Source organism: Scyliorhinus torazame, chromosome 29, assembly GCF_047496885.1.
Source record: "Scyliorhinus torazame isolate Kashiwa2021f chromosome 29, sScyTor2.1, whole genome shotgun sequence".
Classification (NCBI taxonomy): domain Eukaryota; kingdom Metazoa; phylum Chordata; class Chondrichthyes; order Carcharhiniformes; family Scyliorhinidae; genus Scyliorhinus; species Scyliorhinus torazame.
Genome location: NC_092735.1, coordinates 39,356,833 through 39,377,351, shown reverse-complemented (window position 1 = coordinate 39,377,351; position 20,519 = coordinate 39,356,833). Strand labels below are relative to the sequence as shown.

The following is a 20,519-nucleotide window of genomic DNA, read 5'->3' as shown; positions in this document are numbered from 1 at the left end:
GGTGTTGGGTGTGAGCAGGTTGTTGACAAGGAAACCTTTCCACTCTTTGAAAGCTCCCATCGGAGTGTGTGTGTGTGTGTGTGTTGTGGGGGGGGGGGGGGGGGGGGGGGGGGGGGGGGCGGGGGGGGGGGGGGATCTATGGGAGGATTTTGGAAGAGGTGAAGGCTATGTGGGAGGAGGAGTTGGGGATGGTGCTGGAGGAGGGGTTGTGGTGTGAGGTGTTGCGGAGGGTGAATGTCTCAACCTCGTGTGCGAGGCTGGGGTTGATGCAGCTGGAGGTGTTACACCGAGCGCACCTACTGAACCCGAGGATGAACCGGCTGTTTGAGGGGGTGGAGGGTATTTGTGAGTGGCTTGGGAGGAGCTCAGCCAATCACATGGACATGTTCTGGTCCTGCCCAAAGCTGGAGAAATTTTAAGGGGTTTTTTTTCAGCTCCATGTCGGTGATTAAACATAGAACATAGAAACATAGAAAATACAGCACAGAACAGGCCCTTCGGCCCACGATGTTGTGCCGAACCTTTGTCCTAGATTAATCATAGATTATCATTGAATTTACAGTGCAGAAGGAGGCCATTCGGCCCTTTGAGTCTGCACCGGCTCTTGGAAAGAGCACCCTACCCAAACTCAACACCTCCACCCAACACCAAGGGCAATTTGGACATTAAGGGCAATTTATCATTGGCCAATTCACCTAACCCGCACATCTTTGGACTGTGGGAGGAAACCGGAGCACCGGAGGAAACCCACGCAGACACGGGGAGGACGTGCAGACTCCGCACAGACAATGACCCAATCCGGAATCGAACCTGGGACCATGGAGCTGTGAAGCAATTGTGCTATGCACAATGCTACCGTGCTGCCCTTAAGAACAAATAAATCTACACTATATCATTTTACCGTAATCCATGTACCTATCCAATAGCTGCTTGAAGGTCCCTAATGTTTCCGACTCAACTACTTCCACAGGCAGTGCATTCCATGCCCCCACTACTCTCTGGGTAAAGAACCTACCTCTGATATCCCTCCTATATCTTCCACCTTTCACCTTAAATTTATGTCCCCTTGTAATGGTGTGTTCCACCCGGGGAAAAAGTCTCTGACTGTCTACTCTATCTATTCCCCTGATCATCTTATAAACCTCTATCAAGTCGCCCCTCATCCTTCTCCGCTCTAATGAGAAAAGGCCTAGCACCCTCAACCTTTCCTCGTAAGACCTACTCTCCATTCCAGGCAACATCCTGGTAAATCTTCTTTGCACCTTTTCCAGAGCTTCCACATCCTTCCTAAAATGAGGCGACCAGAACTGTACACAGTACTCCAAATGTGGCCTTACCAAAGTTTTGTACAGCTGCATCATCACCTCACGGCTCTTAAATTCAATCCCTCTGTTAATGAACGCGAGCACACCATAGGCCTTCTTCACAGCTCTATCCACTTGAGTGGCAACTTTCAAAGATGTATGAACATAGACCCCAAGATCTCTCTGCTCCTCCACATTGCCAAGAACTCTACCGTTAACCCTGTATTCCGCATTCATATTTGTCCTTCCAAAATGGACAACCTCACACTTTTCAGGGTTAAACTCCATCTGCCACTTCTCAGCCCAGCTCTGCATCCTATCTATGTCTCTTTGCAGCCGACAACAGCCCTCCTTACTATCCACAACTCCACCAATCTTTGTATCGTCTGCAAATTTACTGACCCACCCTTCAACTCCCTCATCCAAGTCATTAATGAAAATCACAAACAGCAGAGGACCCAGAACTGATCCCTGCGGTACGCCACTGGTAACTGGGATCCAGGCTGAATATTTGCCATCCACCACCACTCTCTGACTTCTATCGGTTAGCCAGTTTGTTATCCAACTGCCAAATTTCCCACTATCCCATGCCTCCTTACTTTCTGCATAAGCCTACCATGGGGAACTTTATCAAATGCCTTACTAAAATCCATGTACACTACATCCACTGCTTTACCTTCATCCACATGCTTGGTCACCTCCTCAAAGAATTCAATAAGATTTGTTAGGCAAGACCTACCCCTCACAAATCCGTGCTGACTATCCCTAATCAAGCAGTGTCTTTCCAGATGCTCAGAAATCCTATCCTTCAGTACCCTTTCCATTACTTTGCCTACCACCCGAAGTAAGACTAACTGGCCTGTAATTCCCAGGGTTATCCCTAGTTCCTTTTTTGAACAGGGGCACGACATTCGCCACTCTCCAATCCCCTGGTACCACCCCTGTTGACAGTGAGGATGAAAAGATAATTGCCAACGGCTCTGCAATTTCATCTCTTGCTTCCCATAGAATCCTTGGATATATCCCGTCAGGCCCGGGGGACTTGTCTATCCTCAAGTTTTTCAAAATGCCCAACACATCTTCCTTCCTAACAAGTATTTCCTCAAGCTTACCAATCTGTTTCACACTGTCCTCTCCAACAATATCGCCCCTCTCATTTGTAAATACAGAAGAAAAGTACTCGTTCAAGACCTCTCCTATCTCTTCAGACTCAATACACAATCTCCCGCTACTGTCCTTGATTGGACCTACCCTCGCTCTAGTCATTCTCATATTCCTCACATATGTGTAAAAGGCCTTGGCGTTTTCCTTGATCCTACCCGCCAAAGATTGTTCATGCCCTCTCTTAGCTCTCCTAATCCCTTTCTTCAGTTCCCTCCTGGCTATCTTGTATCCCTCCAATGCCCTGTCTGAACCTTGTTTCCTCAGCCTTACATAAGTCACCTTTTTCCTCTTAACAAGACATTCAACCTCTCTTGTCAACCATGGTTCTGTATGTGGATTTAGAGCCGGGTCCCCTCGGTGCCATATTCGGGGTATCGGACCTCCCGGAGTTGCAGACGGGAGCGGGGGCAGATGTTTCAGCCTTCACCTCGTTGATCGCTCGCAGGCGGGTCCAGTTGAGGTGAAGGTCAGTTTCTCCTCAGTTTGGCGGGGGGATTTAATTGGAGTTCTTGCGCTTAGACAAGGTGAATTTTGCTTTGAGGGGTGAGTGAGGGTTCCATAAAAGATGGGGTGTGTTTATTTTGGGGGAGCTGCTGCAGGGCGTTGGTTGGTGTGTTGGGCGGGAGAGGGTTCGGGGATTGGTGTGTTGGGCGGGAGAGGGTTCGGGGATTGGTGTGTTGGGCGGGAGAGGGTTCGGGGATTGGTGTGTTGGGCGGAGAGGGTTCGGGGATTGGTGTGTTGGGCGGGAGAGGGTTCGGGGATTGGTGTGTTGGGCGGGAGAGGGAGAGGGGATTGGTGTGTTGGGTGGGAGAGGGTTCGGGGATTGGTGTGTTGGGCGGGAGAGGGTTCGGGGATTGGTGTGTTGGGCGGGAGAGGGTTCGGGGATTGGTGTGTTGGGCGGGAGAGGGTTCGGGGATTGGTGTGTTGGGCGGGAGAGGGTTCGGGGATTGGTGTGTTGGGCGGGAGAGGGAGAGGGGATTGGTGTGTTGGGCGGGAGAGGGTTCGGGGATTGGTGTGTTGGGCGGGAGAGGGAGAGGGAATTGGTGTGTTGGACGGGAGAGGGTTCGGGGATTGGTGTGTTGGGCGGGAGAGGGTTCGGGATTGGTGTGTTGGGCGGGAGAGGGTTCGGGGATTGGTGTGTTGGGCGGGAGAGGGAGAGGGGATTGGTGTGTTGGGCGGGAGAGGGAGAGGGGATTGGTGTGTTGGGCGGGAGAGGGTTCAGGGATTGGTGTGTTGGGCGGGAGAGGGTTCGGGGATTGGTGTGTTGGGCGGGAGAGGGTTCGGGGATTGGTGTGTTGGGCGGAGAGGGTTCGGGGATTGGTGTGTTGGGCGGGAGAGGGTTCGGGGATTGGTGTGTTGGGCGGGAGAGGGTTCGGGGATTGGTGTGTTGGGCGGGAGAGGGTTCGGGGATTGGTGTGTTGGGCGGGAGAGGGTTCGGGGATTGGTGTGTTGGGCGGGAGAGGGTTCGGGGATTGGTGTGTTGGGCGGGAGAGGGTTCGGGGATTGGTGTGTTGGGCGGGAGAGGGTTCGGGGATTGGTGTGTTGGGCGGGAGAGGGTTCGGGGATTGGTGTGTTGGGCGGGAGAGGGTTCGGGGATTGGTGTGTTGGGCGGGAGAGGGTTCGGGGATTGGTGTGTTGGGCGGGAGAGGGAGAGGGGATTGGTGCTGGGTTTATTTTGTTTTGTGATGTGTTTTAAATATAAAAATTTGAAAAACGACACTTCTTTAAAATAAGAAAGCTCACATTGGACTTTTTATATTCAAGGTAATGGTGCTCCGTTTAATGTCTTGCGTGACGATGGCACCTCAGGTAAGGCAGCACTCCCTTCGTGCTGCTCATGGTGTCAGATAGAAGCAGTAGGTTCTCTCCAAACTTGACAAAATTAAAGGTCTTATTGTGATTTTGGACCAGGTCAATTGAGCCCATTTTCCAACTCTTAGATTATCCGCTTGATCTGGTCTCGAGCTAACCTGAAGCTCAGTTATATTGGCCAACTTTATCCCACATGCAGCCAACATTAAGAGAATCTCCGGGACTGGCTGCTTTTCTCTGTTACCTCTGGAATCCCCAGAATTCCATCCTTAGTCACTTTCTATTCCCCACCTACAGGCCGACCCTGAGAAACATCATCCAAAACACGTCAGGGTCCACCTGTCTTCGACCTCACCGCCACGGCCTCTCCACTTTGCCTGGTTTGCAGTCCAGCTTTTCCAACATCCAGCCTTGGATGAGCTGAATTTTCCTCCAACTAAATATTGGGAAGACCAAAGCCATTGGCTGGGATTTTCCAGATCCAACACGGCAGGATGGGATGATCCTGGCGGGGGGTGGGTGGAGGTGAAGAAATCCCGCCATTGTCTTCTGCCTCGTGACAGATTATTTCTGAGCCAACAGCACCAGCGTTCTCCCAGGCAACTGGCGCTGAACCAGGTGTCAAATTGGGACCTCGAGATCCAATCAGATACCTGCCATCACTAGGAGTGCCCTGTTTCACTCTCTAACCTTGCCTCATCCTCGTCCTGCTGAAACTCTCATTCTTACCATTTTCTATTTCTCGGCTTGACTGGCAAACATCTTCCACCTCCATAAATTTAAAAATTACTGAACATTACTGTATCTTAACTCGTCCCAAGCGGCTCCCAGACCAACAACTCCTCAATTAAAAAGCTTCCATCCTGCTTTTCAAATCCCTCCATGGTTTCAGCTTTCTCTATCTCAGTATCCTCCAACCCCACAAACCTCCGAGATCTCTGCCCCTCCTCGAATTCTGACCCCTCTGATCGTAATCACTCCGGTCCTAGTGCCCATGCATTCAGTGCCTGGGACCCTAAGCTCCAGAATTCCCTCCCTAAACATCTCCATCGCTCTATTCCTCTCTCTCTCTCTTTCTTCCTTTTAGAAGACGCTCCTTAAAACCTAACTCTGACCAAGTGTACAGTGGTCCATTTGGTGAGATGATTGAGGAGAGCTAAATGGAAAAGAGGCCCAGGAGAGAGAGCAGCCTGGGATTATTTGTGCAGACGTCTTTGATGGCGCTGGGCCAGATTAATAAAACACGTGAGATCCTGGGACCTATGAACAGAAGGAGAGAGTGTAAAGGTCTGGAGATTCGGCAACATCTTTGGAAAGCATTGGTTCACCCCCAGCTGCAACGTTGTGATCAATCCTGGGCAAGGATGTGAAGACTTTGGAAAGGGCGCAGGAGAGATTTTATGGAATAGTTTCAGGTTTGAGGGATTACGAGGATGGCATGGTTAGCACTGCAGCCTCACGGCGCCGAGGTCCCAGGTTCGATCCCGGCCTCAGGTCACTGACCGTGTGGAGTTTGCACATTCTCCCTGTGTCTGTGTAGGTCTCACCCCTGGAACCCAAAGATGTGCAGGGTAGATGGATTGGCCGCGCTAAATTGTCTCTTCATTGGGAAAAAAAGAATTGGGTACTCTAAATTTAAAAAAAGGGTTGAGGAATTACAGATGCGTGGAGATATTGAAGGATTTATTTCCCTTACAACAGGAAGTTGACAAGAGGATTGATAAACAGGGGTTCAGACACTCTGCAGAATATGATGGGCAAACAATGAGGAACTGTTTCCAATGGCTCAAGAGTTGATGACAAGAGTGCACAGATTTAAGGTGATTGACAAAAGAGTTAGAGGAGATATAAAAGATCATAACAACAAAGGAATTAGGGGCAGCAATGACCATTCAGTCCCTCGAGCCTGTTCCACCATTTAATAAAATCCTGGTTGATCTGATAGTGCCTCAAGCTCCACCGTCCCGAGTGACCCCCAATAACCTTTGACTCCTGTCTATCAAAACTCGGTTCTACGCAACCCTGAACGTATTCAGTGACCCGGCTTCCACTACTTTCTGTGGGAGGAATCTAAACGCTAACAACTGTCTGAGTGACACGGGGAAGAAATTCCTTTTATCGAGAAGTGGTGAACGGTTCAATGCCATTTCTGATCGGATGGTTTCAATAGTAACTTTCAAAATAGAGCTGGATAAACAGTCTGAGGGGGAAAATGGTCAGGATATGGAAAGGAGCAGGGAGGTGGTCTTAACTGAGCCAGCAGGGAGATAATGGGCCAAATGGCCTGCATCAGTGTTGTAACGTTGCTATGATCTGCTCTGATATCCCTTTATGTGACCAGGTATCAGCTTTGTTTACATTTATCCATCCAGGTGCATATTTTGCGATATTGTGGTTTTATATTTTGTCCCATATTGAAACCCAAAATTGGGATTGGAACATAAACATCCAAATTGTTGTGAGTTTTGTGACTCTGCAGAATGGTCACTATGATGGACAATGCAAAGCTGGCTTCATGTTGGGGTGGAGACAGATCATCACTCGCACAATCCTCCAATCCGGCACACTTCAATCCTTCTTGAAGCCGCTGTTGCCTGTCCCCTGTTGACTGGCTTCCTCCTCCGTAATGGGGCACGGATTGGTTTCCGGATTAGGGACCGGCTCTGGCTCTGGTAAGCTGACTCCTTCCTTGGCAACCTCTTCATGACCACACGTTTGATCTTCACCGGTTTTCCATACCCCACTTGGGTGAAGGTTGTCTCCAAACCCGTCAGACTCTCGGTCAAATCTGCAATTCGCTTCTTCAGAGCGCGGACCTCTTTAAAGAGATCATCCAACGCTTCAGAAAGTGGCTGAATCCTGGAGAGAGAGAGGCAGGAATCAGTGATGGTTCATCTCCTCGCACACATTCTTTCCATCCCTCTATTTCGCTTCCCATCACTCTTCTCTGTTATCACTCTCCTTCTCACTCCATCCATCTCTCTGTTTCTGTCTCTCTCTCACTCATAAGAACATAAGAACTAGGAGCAGGAGTCGGCCATCTGGCCCCTCGAGCCTGCTCCACCATTCAATGAGATCATGGCTGATCTTTTGTGGACTCAGCTCCACTTGCCGGCCCGAACATCATAACCCTTAATCCTTTTATTCTTCAAAAAAACTGTCTTTATCTTGAAAACATTTAATGAAGGAGCCTCAACTGCTTCACTGGGCAAGGAATTCCATAGATTCACAACCCTTTGGGTGAAGAAGTTCCTCCTAAACTCAGTCCTAAATCTACTTCCCCTTATTTTGAGGCTATGCCCCCTTCTGCTTTCACCCGCCAGCGGAAACAACCTGCCCGCATCTATCCTATCTATTCCCTTCATAATTTTATATGTTTCTATAAGATCCCCCCCCCCCCCACCCGCATCCTTCTAAATTCCAACGAGTACAGTCCCAGTCTACTCAACCTCTCCTCGTAATCCAACCCCTTCAGCTCTGGGATTAACCTAGTGAATCTCCTCTGCACTCCCTCCAGTGCCAATATGTCCTTTCTCAGGTAAGGAGACCAAAACTGAACACAATACTCCAGGTGTGGCCTCCCTAACACCTTATACAATTGCAGCATAACCTCCCTAGTCTTAAACTCCATCCCTCTAGCAATGAAGGACAAAACTCCATTTGCCTTCTTAATCACCTGTTGCACCTGTAAACTAACTTTTTGCGACTCATGCACTAGGCCACCCAGGTCCCTCTGCACAGCAGCATGTTTTAATATTTTATCATTTAAATAATAATCCCTTTTGCTGTTATTCCTACCAAAATGGATAACCTCACATTTGTCAACATTGTATTCCATCTGCCAGACCCACTCTGCCTGTCACAACCCACCATCCAATTCGTGACCCCCCCCCCCCCCCCCCCCCCCACCTCTTCCACCCTCTGTACCTGGAGTAGTCGGGCAGTACAGTCTGTGGATCGCTGATCATTGTGTCCTTCACGTGTTTGAAGATTCTGTTTCCCCAGTGATCCAGTAAGCGGGTGACACTGCGAACCCCGTTAATATTCACTCTGTCAGCTGGAAACAACAAATGAACAAAAGGAACTGACTATTAAATTACCCCCAACATCAACCTCACTATTGATCACACCCCTATATAAATTAAAAGCAGCCTCAAATAAACTCCATCCCCAAATATTAAACTGCACCCCCAAATGTTAACTCAAAACGCAACGATTAACTGTACCCCCAAATATTAACTCAACTCTTCATTAAAGACCCTTCTGTTTTCCCTTAGTTCCTATTTCTTTTTTTTGTGTTTATCATTTTTGGTCCATGGATCATTAATGGAAACTTACCTTTAAGTCGAGAAGAGGCAGTAAGGAACTCAATGTGTGAAAATAGTTAACTGTGTTACAAAGTTTTGTATTTTGGGCAAAAGAACCAAGATTTTATGGCACCCAAGAGATTGGAGGGGATCATTTCGATTGGTTGGCTGGTGGCCAATGGATTGGCCAGGGACAGTATTCTGCTCGGCAACCGATAGCGATTGGTTCCTGTCAGGTGGGGCTTATCAGAGAGAACTCAGGAGAAGCCACTGGACCCTTATGTGGAAGTAGCCCCCTTTTCTCTCTCCCTCTGCTCCTCTCTCTCTGGTCTCTCTTTCTCTGCTCTCTGTCTCTCTCTGTCTCTCTCTCTCTCTGTCTGTCTCTCTCTCTCTCTCTGCTCTCTCTCTCTGCTCTCTCTCTCTCTGCTCTCTCTCTCTCTTTGCTCTCTCTCTCTGCTCTCTCTTTCTCTGCTCTCTCTCTCTCTCTGCTCTCTCTCTCGCTCTCTCTCTCGCTGCTTTCTCTCTCACTCTCTCTCTCTGCTCTCTCTCACTCTCTTGCTCTCTCTCTCTGTTCTTTCTCTCGCTCTCTCTCTGATGCTCGATCAATGACCACTAAAACGAGGTTGTAGTCCAACTGAAGGCTTTAAGAAGCTAGATGTTTCCCCCAGCAGCTCAGATACAGAATGAGGGCTGCTGGGACGGCACGGGTTCTTATACCCCGCCTAGCAGGGTGGGGCTATTATACACTCTAGCCAATAGCAAGCATATAGGTTCTACCAATGGTACTTCAGCCTCTCAGGTACCGTAATATCTAATTTACCACACTCTCTCACTCTCTCTCTCTCTCTTGCTCTCTCTCTCTGTTCTCTCTCTCTCTCTCTCTGCTCTCTCTCTCTCTCTGTTCTCTCTCTCTCTCTCTCTGCTCTCTCTCTCTGCTCTCTCTCTCTCTCTGCTCTCTCACTCTCTCTCTTGCTCTCTCTCTCTGTTCTCTCTCTCTCCCTTTCTCTCTCTCTTGCTCTCTCTCTCTGTTCTCGCTCTCTCTCTCTGCTCTCTCTCTCTCTCTGCTCTCTCTCACTCTCCCTCTTGCTCTCCCTCTCTGTTCTCTCTCTCTCTCTCTCTCTGCTCTCTCTCTCTCTGCTCTCTCTCTCACTCTCCCTCTTGCTCTCCCTCTCTGCTCTCTCTCTCACTCTCCCTCTTGCTCACCCCTCTCTGTTCTCTCTCTCACTCTCTCTCTCTCTCTCTCTCTATTCTCTCTCTCTCTCTCTTGCTCTCTCCTCTCTCTCTCTCTCTCTCTCTATTCTCTCTCTCTCTCTCTGTTCTCTCTCTCTGTTCTCTCTCTCTCTCTCTGCTCTCTCTCTCTCTGTGGTGAACCACTGTATTATGGGATGTCAGGTAGGACCTGCACTACAGGTTCGCCGGTAGCTCCTGCCGGCTGGCTCCGCCCAGGGAGAACTGTATAAATATGCATGACCCCCAGTGCCCTGCCATTTCGCCAGCTGCAGCAGGAGGCCACGCATCTGACTGTAATAAAGCCACAGTTGTCCCCAACTTTAGTCTTTGTGCAATTGATCGAGCATCAATTTATTACAGTCAGATTTTCCACAGAATTGATATCCGAATTAAGCCCGATCGCCTGCAGCTGGATCCGCACTCGCCCGACGCCAGGAAAGACTTTACTCACTGGCTAGCCTGTTTTGAGGCCTACATCAACGCGGCGGACCCCGAGCCAGCCCAGGCTCAGAAGATAAACGTCCTGTACTCCAGACTGAGCCCCAGCGTGTTCCCGTTGATCCAAGACACCACGAGTTACACAAAAGCAATGGAACTCCTCAAAGAACACTACGCGCAGAAGGCGAACACGCTCTTCGCCAGGCATGTACTCACCACCCGCTCGCAACTACCTGGTGAGTCCATCGAAGACTTCTGGCGCGCCCTAATTCCGCTCGTCCGGGACTGTGACTGTCAGGCCGTCACGGCTGCCGAACACGCGAATCTCCTCACGCGCGATGCCTTCGTGGCGGGGATTGCGTCGGACCGCATCCGAGAATGATTACCGGAAGGGGCCACGCTCGAACTGGCGGAGACGAAAACCTTGGCACTCAGCATGACGGTCGCATCCCGTAACGTACAATTGTACCCCTCCCGCTGTGCTGCCCACCCTTCTACCCCTTCCTAACCCTCCTGGACCCCGCCGACGACCTCCTCAGCTGGGGCCCTGCCTTCTAAATATGCCTGCGCCGCACGCCGATCCGCGCACCCCGGGGGTCCCCGCTGCTACTTCTGCGGTCAGCAGAAGCACCCCCGCCAACACTTCCCAGCCTGCACTGCAGTTTGTAAAAAGGGCCACGTCGCGGCTGTGTGCCAGGCCCACGCAGTCGCTGCGATCGCACCCGCCATCGCCCCCTCCCACACACCAGACGCCATCTTCTCCTCCCGGGTCCATGTGCGCACCATGGGCGCCGCCATCTTGTCCCCCACAGGGTCCCCGGACATGCCGACATCGGAACCGCACCCGCTCGCCACCCGAAGCATCCGATGGCTACCCGCAGCTCGCTTCGATGACGCTGGACTAATCTCGCCCGCACAACCTGGCCACCGCGTCGACGACGGTTAAAATCAACGGCCACGCGACCTCGTGCCTGCTGGACTCCGGGAGAACCGAAAGCTTTGTTCACCCAGATACGGTAAGGCGCTGCTCCCTCGCGGTCCACCCGGCCAATCAAAGGATCTCCCTAGCCTTCGGATCCCACTCCGTCCCGATCCGAGGCTTTTGTACAGTCACCCTCACGGTCCAGGGTGTAGAATTTAGTAACTTCCGCCTCTATGTCCTTCCTAATCTCTGCGCTGCACTCCTGTTGGGCCTGGACTTCCAGTGCAACCTCCAGAGCCTCACCCTCAAATTTGGTGGGCCCTTACCCCCCCTTACCGTTTGCGGCCTCGCGACCCTCAAGGTCGATCCCCCCTCCCTTTTTGCCAATCTAACTGCGGATTGCAAGCCCGTTGCCACTAGGAGCAGACGGTACAGCACCCAGGACAAGACCTTCCTCGGGTCCGAAGTCCAGCGGCTGCTCAAGGAGGGTATTATCGAGGCCAGCAACAGCCCCTGGAGAGCCCAAGTGGTAGTGGTTAAAACTGGGGAGAAACACAGAATGGTCGTGGACTACAGCCAGACCATCAATCGGTACACGCAGCTCGACGCGTACCCCCTCCCACGCATATCTGATATGGTCAATCAGATTGCGCAGTACCGGGTCGTCTCAACAATTGATCTGAAATCCGCCTACCACCAGCTCCCCATCCGGAAGTCGGACCGGCCATACACTGCCTTTGAGGCGGAAGGTCGCCTCTACCACTTCCTTAGGGTCCCTTTCGGTGTCACAAATGGGGTCTCGGTCTTCCAAAGAGAGATGGACCGAATGGTCGTCCAGTACGGTTTGCGGGCCACCTTTCTGTACTTAGATAATGTCACCATCTGCGGCCACGACCAGCAGGACCACGATGCCAACCTCGATAAATTCCTCAGCACTGCCACTCTTCTCAACCTGACCTAAAACAAAGAGAAGTGTGTGTTCAGCACGACCCGGTTAGCCATTCTCGGCTATATAGTCCAAAACGGACTTCTCGGGCCCGACCCCGACCGCATGCGCCCCCTCATGGAACTTCCCCTCCCCCACTGCCCCAAGGCCCTCAAACGCTGCCTGGGGTTCTTTTCCTACTACGCCCAGTGGGTCCCAAACTATGCGGACAAGGCCCGCCCACTCATTCAATCCACCCATTTCCCCCTCGCGGCCGAGGTACAACACGCTTTCGCCCGCATCAGAGCAGACATCGCCAAGGCCGGGATGCGCGCAGTGGATGAGTCACTGCCTTTCCAAGTAGCAAGCGATGCTTCAGACATCGCCCTTGCCGCCACTCTAAACCAGGCAGGCAGACCCGTGGCATTCTTTCCCCGCACCCTTCATGCCCTGGAAATACGACACTCATCCGTCGAAAAGGAGGCCCAAGCTATTGTTGAAGCTGTGCGGCATTGGAGGCATTACCTGGCCGGTAAGAGATTCACTCTCCTTACGGACCAACAGTCGGTAGTCTTCATGTTCAACACACAGCGGGGCAAGATCAAAAATGATAAAATCTTGCGGTGGAGAATCGAGCTCTCCACCTATAATTACGAGATCTTGTATCGCCCCCGGTAAACTCAACGAGCCCCCAGATGCCCTCTCCCGAGGTACATGTGCCAGCGCACAAGTGGACCAACTCTGGGCCCTACACGACAGCCTTTGTCACCCAGGGGTCACTCGATTGTACCATCTGGTCAAAGCTCGCAATCTGCCCTACTCCGTCGAGGAAGTAAGGACAGTCACCAGGGACTGCCAGGTCTGTGCGGAGTGCAAGCCGCACTTCTACCGGCCGGACCGTGCGCGCCTGGTGAAGGCCTCCCGCCCCTTTAAACGCCTCAGCGTGGATTTCAAAGGGCCCCTCCTCTCCACCGACCGTAACACGTACATTCTCAGTGTGGTCGATGAGTACTCCAGATTCCCCTTCGCCATCCCATGCCCCGCTATGACATCTGCCACCGTCATCAAGGCCCTCAACACAATCTTCGCTCTGTTCGGTTTCCCCGCCTACATCCACAGTGACAGGGGATCCTCATTCATGAGTTTCTGCTCAGCAGGGGTATAGCCTCCAGCAGAACGACCAGCTATAACCCCTGGGGAAACGGGCAAGTAGAACGGGAGAATGGGACAGTTTGGAGGGCCGTCCAGCTGGCCCTATGGTCCAGGAACCTCCCAGCCTCTCACTGGCAGGAGGTCCTCCCTGACGCTCTACACTCCATCAGGTCACTATTGTGCACCGCCACTAATAACACACCCCATGAACGTGTTTTTACCTTCCCCAGGAAGTCCACATCCGGAGGGTGTTGCTCCCGACTTGGCTCGCTGCTCCAGGACCGGTCCTTCTCCGTAGGCACGTCCTGGTGGACAGGGTTCACCTGCTCCACGCCAACCCTCAATATGCCTACGTTGAGTTCCCCGACGGCCGCCAAGATACTGTCTCACTCAGGGACCTGGCACCGTCAGGTTCCACCCCAACACCCACCCCACCAATGCGCCCCCCCCCCACCTCCCACCGTGCCACCAATATTGACCCCCACCAGACCACCCCCCCTCCCCTTTTCCGCACAAGAGGACGAAGCGGACTTCGGCACGCTCCCGGAGTTCCCCGATGACTGGCCAGCATCAGCACCGCCACCACCGCCATCGGTGCCACCTCCACCACCGCCAGCACCGACTTCACCGCCACCGTTACGCCGCTCCCAACGAAGCACCAAAGCAACGACCGGCTGAACCTTTGACGGACTCCGGACCGTCAACATGGACTTTTCTTTCCCTACCACTGTACATAATTCCACTAATTGTATATAGTTTCACATCACCCCCGCCGGACTCATTTTTAACAGGGGGTGAATGTGGTGAACCACTGTAATAGGAGATGTAAGGTAGGACCTGCACCACAGGTTCGGCGGTAGCTCCTGCCGGCTGGCTCCGCCCATGGAGAACTGTAAAAATATGCGTGACCTCCAGTGCCCTGCCATTTCGCCAGCTGCAGCAGGAGGCCATGCATCTGACTGTAATAAAGCCACAGTTGTCCCCAACTTTAGTCTTTGTGCAATTGATCGTGCATCACTCTCTCTGCTCTCTCTTTCTCCCTCTGCCGGGCAGAGGGTAGCACGGTAGCATTGTGGATAGCACAATTGCTTCACAGCTCCAGGGTCCCAGGTTCGATTCCCGGCTTGGGTCACTGTCTGTGCGGAGTTTGCACATTCTCCCCGTGTGTGCGTGGGTTTCCTCCGGGTGCTCCGGTTTCCTCCCACAGTCCAAAGATCTGCAGGTTAGGTGGATTGGCCATGATAAATTGACCTTAGTGTCCAAAATTGCCCTTAGTGTTGGGTGGGGTTACTGGGTTGTGGGGATAGGGTGGAGGTGTTGACCTTGGGTAGGGTACTCTTTCCAAGAGCTGGTGCAGACTCGATGGGCTGAATGGCCTCCTTCTGCACTGTAAATTCTATGAGATGCCCTCTCTCTCACTCTCTCTCTTGCTCTCTCTCTCTCTCTGCCCTCTCTCTCACTCTCTCTCTTGCTCTCTCTCTCTCTCTCTCCATCTCAAATGCAGGCTGCTTGCTATTTCTTTCTGTGAGTTTACCATAAAAACCAGCACTGCTGCCTCACGGCGCCGAGGACCCGGGTTCGATCCTAGCTCCGGGTCACTGTCTGCGTGGAGCTTGCACATTCACCCCGTGTCTGCGTGGGTCTCACGCAGAAAACATGCTGAGTGGGTGAGTGCCGGGGAGAGGAATTCCTCAGCTTGCGGCTGACAGAGTCACTGTTAGTGCAGAGTGAGGATTCCCTCTTGTTAACCAATCTTCCCACATCAACATCCCAGAATCTTCTTACCTCCATCCCGATAATTCCACCTCCCGTGCTGGCTGGTCTGAGCCAGAGCCAAGAACAGGGTCAACAATCCCAGCGGGAACTTCATCCTGAAACCTGAGGCTCTACAGGAGTAAAAGTAACGGGATCACAGAGAGACACATCATAAGCTGGAGAGGGGCGGGGGGGGCAGGGAGGGGGTGGGTGGGTGGGGAGAGTGACGGGGTGGGTGAGGGAAGTGTGAGGGGTGATGGGGTGAGGGTGTGTGGGGTGTGGGGGTGAGGGGTGATAGTAGTTGGGGAGGGGGAGGGTGAGGGGTGTGAGTGGGGAGGGTGAGGGTGGGGAGGGTGAGGGTGAGGGGGTAGGAGGGGAGGATGAGGGTGGGGAGGGTGAGGGTGACGGGGTGGGGTGAGTGGGGAGGGTGAGGGTGGGGAGGGTGAGGGTGAGGGGGTAGGAGGGGAGAGTGAGGGTGGGGAGGGTGAGGGTGAGGGTGAGGGGGTAGGAGGGGAGGGTGAGGGTGAGGGGGTAGGAGGGGAGGGTGAGGGTGGGGAGGGTGAGGGTGACGGGGTGGGGTGAGTGGGAAGGGTGAGGGGGGAAGGGTGAGGGTGGAGGGAGGGTGAGTGGGGAGGGTGAGGGTGGAGGGTGAGGGGTGTGGAGGGTGAGGGTGGGGGGAGGGTGAGGGTGGAGGGGAGGGTGGAGGGAGGGTGAGTGGGGAGGGGAGGGTGGGGAGGGTGAGTGGGGAGGGGAGGGTGGGGAGGGTGAGTGGGGAGGGTGAGGGTGGAGGGGAGGGTGGAGGGAGGGTGAGTGGGGAGGGGAGGGTGGGGAGGGTGAGTGGGGAGGGTGAGGGTGGAGGGAGGGTGAGGGTGGAGGGGGAGGGTGGGGAGGGGGAGTGGGGAGGGGGAGGGTGGAGGGTGGGTGAGGGTGAGGGTGGAGGGGAGGGTGGAGGGAGGGTGAGTGGGGGGGTGAATATTGGAGGTTGGGTAGTTCAGTGAATAGGATTCTGGCGACTGTTCAATAATCTGGAAAACGGAGATAAACGAGATAAAATATTGTCGGTTTCTGGCTTTTAAATGAAATGTTTTCTCTGGAAAAGTGACGATTATTTTCCAGATGGAAAAGTTCATCTTTCTCCTCAGCAACAATAAAAACTCCAGCCCCAGAATCAGCAATAAATCCACCCCAAAAATCCTATTTAAAGCTTGTTATCTAAAGAACTGGACCAGACGTTAGTTACCCAGTTATTCCTTGTCCAGTTTGAACCGTTGGAATATTTTTACCTTTTGCTTCTTTGCTTTCTGATCAGTTTCTCTGTGAATTCCCTCGGGCAGATTTCCCCCTTCCCTGGGTTTTGCGCCTGGGTCGTTCTCTGCTTCTCCAACTGGCAAAGTTGCTGCCAGTTTTGATCAAAGTTCCTCCACATGTGGAGTGACGAGTGAAGCGTTTTTAAACTCCAGATGTGAAGGGATGTGAGAGTTAAAGGCAACTGAACATTGGAATGAATTTCAACAAACAGATTCCAGCAGGTGTTTAACCTCTGCCTATTTTATGCTATTTTATATTAAAATTCTCATCGGTATATTTTTACTTAATGTTGTGACCTCATTATTTGAAACAGTCCCATCCTAGACTATGCACAGTAGAGCCGGAACTCTTGATTAACCCATGCTGTAATTGTGATATTCTGCAGGAGTTATGCCAACAATAATTTAATCATTACAATAAACTAATTTTAAAAAATATATATAAAGTACCCAATTGTTTTTTTTTCCAATTAAGGGGCAATTTAGTGTGACCAATCCACCTACCCTGCACATTTTTGGGTTGTGGGGGTGAGACCCACACAGACACGGGGAGAATGTGCAAACTCCACACGGACAGTGACCCGGGGCCGGGATCGAACCCGGGACCCCAGCGCACAATAAACTAAATAATCTGAATTTACAACTAAAGCAAAAGGTCAGAGTGGCACTTCTCGGTAACACGATCCCTCAACATGATTCCCATGTCTGCCCCCTTCAATCACACACCCCCTCCTTCCAACTCACCCCAATGTCTTATTAAAATATCACAAAATTGTTCCAGCGCAGAAGGAAACCATTCAGCCCATCAAGTCTGCACCAGCTCTCCCCACGAGCAGCTCCCTGAATGCACCCCCCCCCCCCCCCAATCCCTGCACATTCTTCCTTTTCCGACAACAGTCTAAATTCCTCCCATTGAACCTGTCTCACTGCACTCTCAGACAGTACATTCCAGACCCTTTCTTATTCTGACCACCTTTATCAAATCTGTTCTCAGCCTCTCTACTCCGAAGAAAACAGCCCCAACTTCTTTATGTAGCCAAAGTTCTTCATTCCTGGAACCATTCAGGTGAATATTTTCGGAACTCTCTCCAATGCGTTCACATCCTTCCTGAAGTGTGGAGCCCAGAACTGGACACAATAGATTAATTGAGGTTGAAGTGACTTGCAAACATCCAACATAACCTCCTTGCGCTTGTACTCTATCCCCCATTTATAAAGCTCAGAGTATTATGTGCTTTGTTAAGTTCCCTCACATACCTCCAGGTCCCTCTGCTCCTGACTCACTTTAAACCAGCCACACCCTTTATTTCATATTGTCTCTCAATGTTCTTCGTCCAAAATAAATCTCTTCCCGTTTCTCCACATTGAACATCTGCCATTTCACCAGCAACTTGCTTATGTCCTTTTGAAGTTCTACACTGTCCTTTCTTTTTAATAAATTTACAGTACCCAATTCATTTTTTCCAATTAAGGGGCAATTTAGCGTGGCCAATCCACCTACCCTGCACATCTTTGGGTTGTGGGGGCGAAACCCACGCAGACACGGGGAGAATGTGCGAACTCCACACGGACAGTGACCCAGAGCCGGGATTGAACCTGGAACCTCGGCGCCGTGAGGCAGAAGGGCTAACCCACTGCGCCACCGTGGGATTCTCCGTCCCACCTGCTGGCCAATGGGGTTTCCCACTGTGTGCCACCCCCACACCGTCGGGAAATCCACGGGCGTGAGTGCACTGCCGGCAACGCGGAGGATCCCGCTAACGGTGAATCCCACCCCATGTACACCACATCTACCGCATTACCCTCATCAACCCTTCCTGTTGCCTCTTCAAAAACTCCAGCAAGTTGGTGAAACACGATTTTCCCTTACCAAATCTGTGCTGCAAACCATTGTATACCTCTTAGTGCCATTGCACACTGTTTAGTCTCGGGAAGAGAGGGCTCTGTATGTAATGAAACATCCCACCCTGTACACAAAGTAACTGAACGCAGTCCGTACTGAAAGCCCCAACTCACAGTCAGAAAGATTTACAGATGTTCAGACCAGATGTTTTTGATTAGTAACTAATATAAATCATGTTCTACCTTTAAAAGCTATCCTTCAACTTTCTGTCTGCTTGTCAGTCTCTCTCTCCCCCTTCAGTTCTTTTACCCATATTTATTTTTCTCTATCACTTTGTCCCCAACACATTCCTCAGGGTTCAAGTTATTCTTTAGCTTTTAAGAAACAGGGATTCTACTGGAAATGTCTCTGAAAAAACTGTTGTCCCAGTGTTGCTTCTGATACATCAGAAAGACTCGACATCAGGGAGGGAGTTTCTTTCTAACAGCAAGGTTCATAGATTATCATAGAATTTACAGTGCAGAAGGAGGCCATTCAGCCCATCAGCCCATCCGTTCACATACGGAGAGTATATGCAATATACTCATCATAGGGTCTATTCTGGTGCATATCACAATTTATATCATGAACAGATCAGAGATTTTAGATGGTATCTGTCATAATCTGCACAGTTGGTGTGTTAGTTTGTACGTGTGTGTGCGCTAGTGCATGTGTGTGTGTGCCAGTGTGTGTGTGTGTGTGTGCTAGTGCGTGTGTGTGTGTGTGTGCTAGTGCGTGTGTGTGTGTGTGTGCCAGTGTGTGTGTGTGTGCCAGTGCGTATGTGTGTGTGCCAGTGTGTGTGTGTGCCAGTGTGTGTGTGTGTGTATGCCAGTGCGTGTGTGTGTGTGCCAGTGAATATGTGTGTGTGCCAGTGCGTGTGTGTGTGTGTGCCAGTGCGTGTGTGTGTGTGCCAGTGCGTGTGTGTGTATGCCAGTGCGTGTGTGTGTGTGCCAGTGCATATGTATGTGTGTGTGTGTGCCAGTGTGTGTGTGTGTGTGCCAGTACGTGTGTGTGTGCCAGTGCGTATGTGTGTGTGCCAGTGCGTGTGTGTGTGTGCCAGTGCGTGTGTGTGTGTGCCAGTGCGTGTGTGTGTGTGCTAGTGCGTGTGTGTGTGTGCCAGTGCGTGTGTGCCAGTGCGTATGTGTGTGTGTGTGTGTGCCAGTGTGTGTGTGTGCCAGTGCGTATGTGTGTGTGTGTGTGCCAGTGCGTGTGTGTGTGCCAGTGCGTGTGTGTGTGTGCTAGTGCGTGTGTGTGTGTGCCAGTGCGTGTGTGTGTGTGCCAGTGCGTGTGTGTGTGTGCTAGTGCGTATGTGTGTGTGTGTGTGCCAGTGCGTGTGTGTGTGTGCCAGTGCCTGTGTGTGTGTGCCAGTGCGTGTGTGTGTGTGTGTGCCAGTGCATGTGTGTGTGTGCCAGTGCGTGTGTGTGTGTGCTAGTGCGTGTGTGTGTGTGTGCCAGTGCGTGGTTGTGTGTGCCAGTGTGTGTGTGTGTATGCCAGTGCGTGTGTGTGTGTGCCAGTGTGTGCGTGTGTGTGTGTGTGTGCCAGTGCGCGTGTGTGTGTGTGTGCCAGTGCGTGTGTGTGCCAGTACGTATGTGTGTGTGTGTGTGCCAGTACGTATGTGTGTGTGTGTGTGCCAGTGCGTGTGTGTATGTGTGTGTGTGTGTGTGTGCCTGTGCGTGTGTGTGTGTGCCAGTGTGTGTGTGTGTGTGTCACACTCTCACCTCCCCAACCAGTAATGGTTCTGAATGTTGGAGCTCAGCTTCACAAGCACTGACTCTCCTCCGATCACTTGCCAGAGGGTCTGTACATTACTCAATATCACAAAACTGGACAGATGACCATCCGATTCTATTCTTACTCGAGTCTATTCCAAAGTCCAAAGACGCGCAGGTTGGGTGGATTGGCCATGATAAATTGCCCGTAGTGACCAAAAAGGATAGGAGGGGGTTATTGGGATAGGGTGGAAGTGAGGGCTTCAGTGGGTCGGTGCTGACTCGATTGGCCGAATGGCCTCCTTCTGCCCTGTATGTTCTATATTCTATTCGAGCTGCAGCTACTGTACTATCGCCAGGATTCAGCAGAACAATGGCTTCATTGTCCCGAGGTCTGGGGACTACCGCAGCCTGGGCTGGGTGGTGGGGGGTTTGTGTGGTGTCGAGCACCGTCCCCCACAGCGCAATGGGCTCAATCTGCCTGTGGTGTGGGACAAACCTCACGTCCAGCAACATATGTTCAGATTAATAAAGAAGTGCGGAGGTGCCAGGCATTGCCTCACCGCAGAGTCATTTTGGCCTGGGTTTGGATGGAATTGTACTATTTTTATA

At 51.8% G+C, this 20,519-nt stretch overlaps 1 protein-coding gene across 1 annotated transcript; it reads right to left on the bottom strand.

Moving 5' to 3' along the window:
- Positions 1 to 3,777: 3,777 nt before the first annotated feature.
- On the bottom strand, positions 3,778 to 16,435 carry LOC140404154 (uncharacterized). The gene is made up of 4 exons (XM_072492570.1): positions 16,293 to 16,435; positions 15,040 to 15,140; positions 8,208 to 8,337; positions 3,778 to 7,139 (listed from the first exon to the last, which is right to left on the bottom strand). Exons 1-4 carry the CDS (start codon positions 16,433 to 16,435, stop codon positions 6,818 to 6,820), a joined length of 696 nt encoding a protein of 231 aa, XP_072348671.1. The 3' UTR covers positions 3,778 to 6,817.
- Positions 16,436 to 20,519: the final 4,084 nt, after the last annotated feature.

Excerpts from the sequence above, each read along its gene's own strand:
- LOC140404154 (XM_072492570.1), bottom strand. The coding sequence starts at position 16,435 with ATGTGGAGGAACTTTGATCAAAACTGGCAGCAACTTTGCCAGTTGGAG. Across the intron at positions 8,338-15,039 it reads GTGGAATTATCGGGATGGAG|CTGACAGAGTGAATATTAAC; the intron begins GTAAGAAGATTC and ends TGTTGTTTCCAG. Across the intron at positions 7,140-8,207 it reads GTACTGCCCGACTACTCCAG|GATTCAGCCACTTTCTGAAG; the intron begins GTACAGAGGGTG and ends CTCTCTCTCCAG.